The sequence below is a fragment of the Engystomops pustulosus genome, chromosome 6, assembly GCF_040894005.1.
Source record: "Engystomops pustulosus chromosome 6, aEngPut4.maternal, whole genome shotgun sequence".
Lineage (NCBI taxonomy): Eukaryota > Metazoa > Chordata > Amphibia > Anura > Leptodactylidae > Engystomops > Engystomops pustulosus.
The window spans coordinates 122532393-122542491 of NC_092416.1; the positions used below are offsets into that span (position 1 = coordinate 122532393).

Consider the following 10099-nt stretch of genomic DNA (forward strand, 5'->3'; position numbering starts at 1 on the left):
TTTAATACTGAGGTATGCTTCATTGCTGGTCAAGACCTAAAGCCGCCTTTTAGAAAGTACATTCATGATATAAATTCTATGGTTTTACAGAAAAATCTGCTATGATGGGCAGTCATCCTGTGTAGATTTGCTGCTGTCTGTGCTTGAGATGATTGTCCTGTTACATGACCTAGGTTTAGCCAAACTTGAGCTGTTTGATAGATGGCCTCAACGGTGACTCTAGAATAATAATAATTATAATAATAACAAATATTTATATAGCGCCAGCATATCCACAGCGCTGTATAGATCATATGGTACATATGCCAATTAAACAAGACATTACAGAGTAAAAAACATAATTGGATGAATGAATAGGAGTATACTGGAATTACGTGTTTGTGGTCTAAATACTATATTTATAATATATATATTTTTTCTCTAAGCATGGCATTCAGCATTATGATCAAACATATCATGATCTACACCTCAGTCTCATCTGACCAAGGCCTCATGCACACAAGCGTATATTATAATTACTGTATATACTCGAGTATAAGCCGACCCAAATGTAATTTTACCACAAAAAAACTGGGAAACCCATTGACTCAAGTATAAGCCTCTGGTAAGAAATGCATTGGTCACAGCCTTTCCCCAGTATATAGCTAGCCAGAAATCAATATATAGCCAGCAGCCCCTTGCCCTCCTGTGTATAGCCTGCCAGCCCTATGCCCCCCACCTTTCCGACACCCCCTCTTCTTGATTCCTGTGCTTGGGCAGTGGCGGCTCTGTTTACTGGCCACGCAGACAATATGATGTCTGGGAAAAAAATCTACTGAAAAACTCTGCTTAAACTAGAGCATATACAGGTACATATATTTTTCTAGGGCTGTGGGTTTCATCAATAAAATCGCTTAAAATCATCCTTTGCCAGCTATGAAGATAAGATCCTCTTAATGCTTCTAGACCTTTTCTACATACACTGTGCAGAAATAATATGCAGTGTTGATCTTGTATAATATGGAGACGCCAAGGAAGAATGTGTTGAGGCGTTTACCCATATGGCTGCACATGGTGGATCCAGGTCCTAGAAAGAAGCATATGGCCTGTACCACATTGTACTTTGTGTTGGATGCTGCATACACATTCAAAGGAATAAAGTATTATGGCGGATTTAAGGAGGCTGTAAAGGACTTACAAAGCCATTAAAGACCATATACACCTGCCAACAGGCTTTATCTAGTATCAAAGATCAATTGCATTGAGGTCGATGATTTTTAGTACCCCACACAACCTGGCACAGAGCAGCCATCTTCTTAATTCTGTGCGCTACTTTTGAGTCTGTACAGCTTTTGTTTTATATGCTTGAATATTAAATATGAAGATGTAGAAGAGTACTATAGTATCACAATAAGTTAACCTCTTCGATTCATGCTACATCTGTAAATTGCCCTTTCACGTTGCCTGCATCACATCATAGAATATACTCTCTTGTTAGACTGTTGAGTGCTGCCATTAAAAGGCAGTCTCCAGAACTGCACGGTACTTTTCCTAACTTGTTCCCAAACCACTTGCTCTCTTATCACACTGGACAGAAGCAGGAACTGAGCTCTGTCCCTGAATCTGGTGGAGTTTCCTTTATAGGAAAATAACAATGGAGAGGAAGAGGAGGCAGAGCCAGCTAGACAGAGGAGGTTTGGGAGCTGAGAATCTAGGAGCACACATGAAGCCTGGATGGATGAGGATATACGGGAGAAGTGTCGGGTAACTAGTGGAGACATCTGGAAGACCACAGCATGGAGCAACAACCAAAAAAAGGAAAAAAGGTACTAAATTGAAACACTGTATTTAACACTTTCTTCTTTGTGTCATTGGACCCTTCACCCATGCTTGGTCTCTCTGTTTCTTTCCTACCAGGCCCTGGTGTCGCCCATTAAACGGTTGGTGTCTCTTAAATCTGCACGGCGCTCAGCTGTGAGAAACAGCAGCTACCGGCGACCACTTCACTCTGTTCCTGTGATGCCCCCAGACTTTCTGCTAGATCCGCAAATTCTTCTGCATGATTATGTGGAGAAGGAAGTAAAGGTAAGAAAATAGAATGGGGAATTTGGGTCCTTCTAGCTGTAGGCGGGCAGAAAATGGGGATGATTTATGTAGGTAAGTGAAATGATTATAGACAATCATTTCCATCAACACAGTCCTACAGGAAAAACTTCATTATGAGGGCCCTGCAGCCCATACAATAAATCATTGTAATCATTGTTTGGTAGATGCTGCCTGAAGCCTGCATTGATGCTTATGTGTTGGAAGAAGCTCTATGAACATGCTTGTTAATACAGTGTCTACCAAACAAGGGATAAGGTCTAAATAAAAATTCAATATCTTTCTTACAGTTAAAATTTTCTTCACAGTTCTTGGGTCACCTGACATGGGTTGTTGCCTCTCTGAACCCATCAAGTAGAGATGAAATTTTGCAGCTTCTGGATACAGCAAGGGTAAAAACCTCCCCCCACCCCCATCAAATATAAGTATTCCTGAATCCATTGAAAACTATTTGAATGTTTAATTTTCAATAATGTAATTTCTATAATAATGTTTCTTATTTAAAACAAAACTATCATGATACTGCCCCCTATGTACAAGAAAATAACTACTGTGATCTGATATTGCCCACTATGTGGCAGAATATAAGGTCTCTAATCCTGCTGTATAAAGTAACTACTATAATACTGTCCCCGACGTACAAGAATATAACTACAATAACACTGCATCCTACATATAGGAATATGCTATATTCAAGAATCTAGTTACAATAGTACTTCCCCAGTGATTTCTATACTACAGTAACTAATGTATAAATAACTACTACACTACTCTTTGTATTATTGTAACCTAAAGACCCTTCTCTTCCTTCTGCAGCAACTCAAGGAGCTTCCTCTCCACTGCACCCCAGAACAGGACAGTATCCTCAGTTTGTCGGCGCGCAGCCTCCTACTGACCTGGAGAGATAACGAGGAGTTAATTCTTCGGATCCCCACACACGAGATTGCTGCAGCTTCCTACGTTAGGGATGATGCTCTTCATCTTCTAGTGCTCAAGACAGGTGTGAACAGCAGATAGTCTATTTTAGTGGGAAAGTTCTGCTTGTATTAGAGTTGTCTCTGTCTTCCCTTTAGGTCTTGGACTGGACCCCGTTCCAGCCTCTGGAAGCTTGGAAAGAAAACCTCCTGTTGGAAAGGCTGACAGGACTCAAGGTGGAGCTGGTTGCAAACCCTTGGGGGGTGCTATGGAGAGGCGTCATACAATATGTAGTTTGGACTGGAAAATGGCTCATAAATCTTCAGATGGACGACCCAAGGGTGGGGGTAGTTTAGAAAGGAGTGGGGTTAAACAAGAAACTGGAAGCTTGGAGAAGAGTCGTGGGGGCAAGGCCTGCAGTAATTGGGAGAGGAGGATGACGTTCAGTGGCAGCTGGGAGAGGCGCCAACCTTGTGGGGGCAGCTGGGAGAGGCGCCAACCTTGTGGGGGCAGCTGGGAGAGACGCCAACCTTGTGGGGGCAGCTGGGAGAGACGACAGCCTTGCGGTGGCAGCTGGGAAAGAAGACCAGGGGGACAGAATCCCTTGGATCCAAAGGAGCCAAGTCCTGATGCCTACTGCAACTTAATAATCCTTGCTGTAGAAAACAGGGTGAGTTGATGTTTGTATGTATTTGCAGTATACTATAGGAGAATTATCTGCCTACCGGTCGAAAGTGGTACAAATATGAGTGAATTTTTGGTAATTCTTTTGCAGGATGCTGCAGAAGAATCTTGTGCGCTCATCTGCCAAGTTTTCCAAATTATCTATAGAGATCAGAGCATTGAATGTGTTGACCGGGCCGGCTACCATTATACATCTCCTCCGGAGAGGCCATGGTTGTCACGTTGTAAGATGTTTGCTTGGAGTAGAAACTAAATAACCCCCTTTAATTGTGGCTTATTAGCTAGAGCTAAGTGTGGAGTGCACTTCATCATGGCAGTAGTAATATTGTGTGTTTTATGCCTCCTGTATTGTGTAGGATGATAGTAAATAGTCTTTTAAAAAATTACCTTTCTTAATTTAGACAGTGGAAACTCTCAATCTTTGAAGTTCCTAAAAGTTTTTTCCTTATCTCACTTATCCCAATTTAGGGATTTTGGGGCTAAGCCTAACTTTACCTTAAGTATAGCTTTTCCCAAGATTCTTAAATATACTCAGGATAACAAAATAACACATTCTCTAATTCAATGTTATTAACAAAAATATAGCGTTTCACAGATCTAATTCCAACCTGTCTCTATCAGTTCTGGTGTATACAATTTTGGTTGCCCTGGGATCCAACTGTAAATGTTTGGACAATGGTCAGACAGGGCAGATTCTTCTCATGAATAGCTTCTCTGTCTGCACACTGCAGTTAACTCTGCAGTTAACCCCTCCACCTCCATTACAAGACCAGCTCATAAGTAGGGTTAAAAATATGGTGTAAACATCACTAGTGGATTAAAATTTGAGAACTGTCTTTCATGGGCAATCCCCTTTAACTCTGGATACACTGAAAGGGAAAGTGGCACCAAAAAAATTTCATTTTTTTTCAAAACACTATTTTATAGTTAATATATTTCTTTCAGAAATGAAACAAAAATTAATAGCATGTCATCCATACTTAAAGCGTATAGATATATGGGGCTGATTTGGATCCATACCATTGTTGCTTATGGCCATTAGGCTACTGTAAAGCATATATCTAAATGCTGTTACTAGCGCACAGACAAGATGAAATCCTCCATTATGCTGGACAGAAAAATGCAAGACAAATAATCTACAATCAGAAAATAAAAAATAAATTGGAACTAAGTGATGCATTATGTGTTATTTGGTTTCAATAAGACAAGAATTCAATATATCGCTATTTTTTTCTATTTGACTCCTTTCAGGTGACAGCTCACATACAGAAGGGACTTTTTCATATGATGCCGATTTCAGCTGCTGCAGTTCCTTGTAAGTTTATGAAAGTCAATATTAATTGTATAGCAGGTTATCTTGCCATTAGATGTATGAGTAAGGTGTCTTCTTAGCTACAGCGGTGATCAGCATCTGATTGTTATCCCTATCCCCAAGAGATAGGTGCTTACAATCTGAATGTTGGTGGTCCGATTATTGGAACACCCAAAGATCTGGGGTCCCGTTCACGGTAATTAATGGAATGACACAACAAGCATGAGTTTTGAGGCTCTGTTTAATACTTAAGGAGTGTCAGAAATAACTGAGCACAAAGTTTGATTATCTTCGGCACTCCCATTCACTGTCTATGTGAGGGTCTGAGGTAGGTGAAACGCTGCCCTAGGCACTTTACGAATCTGCCACAGTATTGGATGGAGTGGCAGGAGACGTGTGAGAAAAATAAATAAAGAAATAAAGCTTTTGTAATCGGTAGGGAACCCAAAGGTCAAACTGCCACCAGTTGCCTTAACCTTCAAAAATCAATAACTTTTTTCCATGTATAGAGCTGTATGGCAGCATTTAATATTCTATACTGTGTACCTGGAAGCTGCAAAAAATCCAGTGAAATTGCCAAATATTGCATTTGCAACATTTTCTTATGGGCTGTTTCTTTGGCTTTCACTTTTTGACACTGCCCCTTTATTCTTTGGTTTGTTACTCTAAATGTGATACCAAATTTATATTGGTTTTATTATGTTTGAATTCATATTAATATATTTAAATCTTTTTTCCATATTTTGAGGCCAGTAACTTTTTTTTACTTTGGTGTATTTGTTCATTGCTACCATTTTGGGGACTGTACAACCTTTTGATCACTTTTATTAAATTTTTTTTGTGTGTTGTGAAATGGGGGAAAAAATGGTGATTCAGGCATTTGGACAGTATTTTCTGTGAAGGGGTTCACTGCTTGGAATAATTGCTTTCATATTTAGTTAGACCGGAATTTTTTTGGACGCAGCCATGCCCAACATGTTTGCAATTTTCTTTGTTTAGTTTTAGTTTTATTTCTGATCTAGGGAATGGGGGTGATTTGAACTTTTTGGGTTTTTTAAATTTATTTTTATTACTGCATTTTTAGACCCTCTAGGGTGCTTGCTCCTTCCATTGGCTGCAATTAAGCCGTATTGCAGTATATGTTGATCTTGCCTCAAATCTGACTGGGAGACGGGCTGTTGGAGTCTCACAGAGACTTCCTGCTGTTATTGCGATGGGTTGTTGGCCTGAAGTAAGTAGATACAAAATACACGAATAAGAAGATTACCTTCATTACATGAACCTTATTACTGTTGTGTCGGGGGGCACCATAGCAGATTTCTACACACACTTATATACTCTTACATACATATATATATTTTTACACTCATACGCACACATTTATCTACTCATATTTAGATTTATAGACTCTTACATACAGCATATACAAACTCCTACAGTATATGCCCACACATCCACATATAGAGACACACACATACAGCATATACACACTTTAAACAAACATACACTATATATAATCATACAAATAGTAGCAAACAGCCCGATTGTGGAGCAGCATAGTGAGTATAATGGATCAAGTCCAATGGTGGGTGCGCGCCTCCAACAAACCCGATCCATCGGTTTGTAAGGTTAGATATCCAAAAAAATACAATGAGGCAGCACTCCGGTAAGTATAAAGGTGATCTTTATTCACCCATAGCAAAATAAGGTGCAATGTTTCAGTTCATCCGTAGAGCCATTATACATATGTATTATACTCTTCTCCAACTGTTTCCAGCGCTGGACTCCTTTAGATAGCAGCCATCAGAGTTTACACAAGAATGCCTGCTATCTAGATAGGGTATTAACTTACCTGGTAAACTGGAGATCGTCTCTTCTTCACTTCATATCTCTTTTCCCAAATGGCAACAGTAAGCAGCTCCTCCAGGTTCCGCATGTGGTTGCAGTTGTGGGTTGCGGTTGCAGTTACGTCTCTGCAAGGGTAGCAAAGGTGGCTTGCAGGGTACTGTTGGTAATTTGGCCTCCAGGCTGCCTGTTACTCCTTCTTATTTCTTGTTGTGGTAGTCTTGTCATTAGTGGGTTTCTCTCTGTTGTCTGTGGGGGACTGTCACCTCCTTCCCCTGGCTAGCCCAATATCCTGTGGGTCCCACGGAGCAGTGGATATCTGGAATGGGGTCGCCTGGCTTCTACTGCACTGAGCAGGGAGCTGCCACAGTCGTTGTCTGGAGTAGGATGAGTGCACAGAGCTTGAGACGGGTTACATGGAGCACATCTGGTCCGGCTCTGCCCAGGTGTCACTTCAATCACGTTACCGGAAGACAGGATACTGGAAGGGCTGGGTGGGCGAGGTTTTTTGGCCTGGTAATCACTGGGTTGGAGAGAGGGACATCCCCCTGGTAGAATACATTTAATAAACTATGCTTCAGCTTTATCTCCAACAGTCACAATGCCTGGAACTATGAGTAAGTGTCCCTGGTTTATCGTGATGGATTTTGATAAACCAATCCAAACCAAAATTCCCTGACCTTTTAGAGTGTGTTCAAATGTATGAGTGCTTCTTTGAAGGGAATCCCCAATCAAATTCCTTATATTTTGGGTAATTTCTCCCTATATCTAGCAATGGCTCCCATGATACATTTGAGGTACATTACAGCGGAGAATCATCCCCATCGTTTGCAGTGTCTGAGCAGAGTCTAGCGTCTGGGGTCAGTGATTGTGAGCAGAATGGTGTAGCTCTGGAGCAGCTACAGGACTACATGATAACAGTAAGTACCTGTATATCTGTGCTGATGCATTCTGAATATGCTGCAAATTATAGGTGTAAACTTTTATCTGTCTAACCTTGCTTCTATTGGTCAATGTAAGTCATGTATGACGTCTATAGAGAGAGCATTATTCCACCATTAGTAGACTGCTAAAGAACATCTGGAATAAAATTTACATCACTTAAAGGAGTACGGTCACCAGATTTTAACCCATTAAAGTGCACCTTCAGGTAGGGTATGTAATGTCTTATATATTCCCTAATTTATGTAAATCTTGCCCATTTTTAAAAAAAAACTCCTCCAAAGGTGTGAGAAAATAATTATATTTTATCTGAGATGAGTCAAGTTTAGGCTATTTTGTTCTATAATGCAGAGAAACATGCTTTGTAATATTAAAGGTGTATAATTATATAATCAAATATAATAATCACCAGGCTTGTTTATAGGTAGTAAAAGAAATAGTTGAAAATGCGAGCTACAGATAAAGATCCAGTTCCTGTCTATTTCTTTAACTGTCTGTATCTCCAGTTCAATAGCTCACGTAACTAAAAGCCTGGTGTGACCCTGAATAATGAGACATGACTTATTGAATAATGTTCCATGTTTATTAAACAATATGTACAAGAAAGTACCCAGTAGAGGAGTTAGTAAAAAAAAGAAGAGCTCCACTACTTGGGTATATTTGAGACGAGCCTGACTTTGGATGCGATTTTTTTATTGGTAAATGTGTGAAATTTCAGAAAGAGGGAATTCTAGATCATACCCTACCTACATATCTACCTACCTAGGTTTGGTAGTTAAATGGCATACAAAGTGGTTATTGCAGGCCATTTAACATGCAACAATATAATCCATTAATGTCACACAAAGATGTAAGGTCATGTGTGTATTGTGCATGCAGCATTGGATAGGAAGTGAGTGAAAGATATATTTCAAGATTAATAGAATAATCTCATCTATTACAAATCTAAAGTTTTGAGGAAATCCTTCTACATACTAAAAAAAAAATGTGTTTTGTCTAGTTGAGGAACAAACTGGTTCCCATGGAAATCTATCGGTTTGCCTGCCTTTTACGTGAATATCGTCTTGGGATGGATGTAAAGGATTACTGTCAAGACCTGCTCCAACTCTACGGAGAGAATAGGAAATTCCTTCTTTTAGGTAACAGCTGTAGGAAATGACAATTATAGTTCACGGAGCTCCAAATGCCCGGCATACACACGTCATAAACGCTGGCTAGCAGGATTCACAGCTAGGTGGGGGAGAGGGAACTCTTGTGGTATCTGACACTACTAAACAAAGTATGGATAGGTAACTTTGTATAAAAAATGTTGATAGTGTAAAGATTATACTTATTCTCCTTGGCAGGACTAAGGCCGTTCATCCCTGACATGGACATCGGCTACTTTGAAGGTTTCTTGGAGAGTGTTGGAATTCGTGATGGGGGAATTCTCACTGACAGTTTTGGAAGGATTAAGCGCAGCATGAGTAATACGTCTGCCTCCGCCGTGCGCAATTACGACAGCTGCTCCCCAGGGTCCAACCGCTTCAACCGCATGATCACAGATATCACACATAACATAGAGGCACTGGCAAGGGACGAAGATTCTGAAAATGACGACTTCCTGTGATAATCCACAAAAAATGGAGGGAGAGATTTTGGAAATAAGGGCCCATTCGGTGTGGTGTTTTTTGACGTCCGTATGCAATCCATTTTTGCTCTACACATTGATTTCTACTGGTCTGTTCCCATGTCGTGTTTGTTTGCTTTTTTTACAGATGTGCAGACCGGCATAAAAAAAAAAAATCACAGCATGCGCCATTTCTTCTCACATGCAGACCTCCATAGAAGTTGGCGGATCTGCAAAATTAAGATGACACATGGATGATTTCTGTATGTGGTCCATTTTTTTTCTCAGATGTTGCTAGGCAGTCCACTGGACAAGGCAGGAAGTGGATTAGAAACCCATTCTTTTTTTTATTTAATTTTTTTTCTGGACACACCCATCTAAATAAATTTCCAGTCTTAACTGGAAATGTGATAGATTTTTGTACATTTCTGCTCTCTATATAGCATAGTTTGTTTCTGTTAATAAAAATATGTGCATATAGTCTTTTTCCAAAAAAACGTGGTTAATTAATGATTTAATAATTAACGGAGAACTCCATTTTTTTTAAACATTCCCTAAAACCCTAAACTGATTGCAACGTACATTATACCATTGCAGGGTGTGAGACACACTCATTTACCTGCAAAGCAGACACCATCTTATAAGGTATAGTGGGGAAGGTCCAGGTTTAAAATGATGCACTGCTCAAAGATAAAAAAAAAAGGTTTTAA

At 39.9% G+C, this 10099-nt stretch overlaps 1 protein-coding gene and 1 long non-coding RNA gene across 2 annotated transcripts; one reads left to right on the forward strand and one right to left on the reverse strand.

Annotated features, from left to right (window-relative positions):
* Window positions 1–57: 57 nt before the first annotated feature.
* On the reverse strand, window positions 58–3278 carry LOC140064170 (uncharacterized). Its single transcript, XR_011847715.1, has 2 exons — window positions 2979–3278; window positions 58–219 (listed from the first exon to the last, which is right to left on the reverse strand). It is a non-coding gene; the product is annotated as an uncharacterized lncRNA (long non-coding RNA).
* Window positions 1629–9857, forward strand: CCM2L (CCM2 like scaffold protein). The gene is made up of 10 exons (XM_072110786.1): window positions 1629–1805; window positions 1897–2064; window positions 2391–2474; window positions 2899–3082; window positions 3156–3667; window positions 3773–3905; window positions 4933–4996; window positions 7611–7758; window positions 8781–8919; window positions 9127–9857. Exons 1-10 carry the CDS (start codon window positions 1776–1778, stop codon window positions 9387–9389), a joined length of 1725 nt encoding a protein of 574 aa, XP_071966887.1. The 5' UTR covers window positions 1629–1775; the 3' UTR covers window positions 9390–9857.
* The last annotated feature ends 242 nt before the right edge of the window (window positions 9858–10099 follow it).

What these genes read in the sequence shown, in the direction of transcription:
- CCM2L (XM_072110786.1), top strand. Translation starts at nt 1,776, where the DNA reads ATGGAGCAACAACCAAAAAAAGGAAAAAAG. An exon ending in GAGGCCATGGTTGTCACGTT is followed by an intron (nt 3,906 to 4,932) that starts GTAAGATGTTTG and finishes GACTCCTTTCAG; the next exon opens with GTGACAGCTCACATACAGAA. An exon ending in TACAGGACTACATGATAACA is followed by an intron (nt 7,759 to 8,780) that starts GTAAGTACCTGT and finishes TGTTTTGTCTAG; the next exon opens with TTGAGGAACAAACTGGTTCC.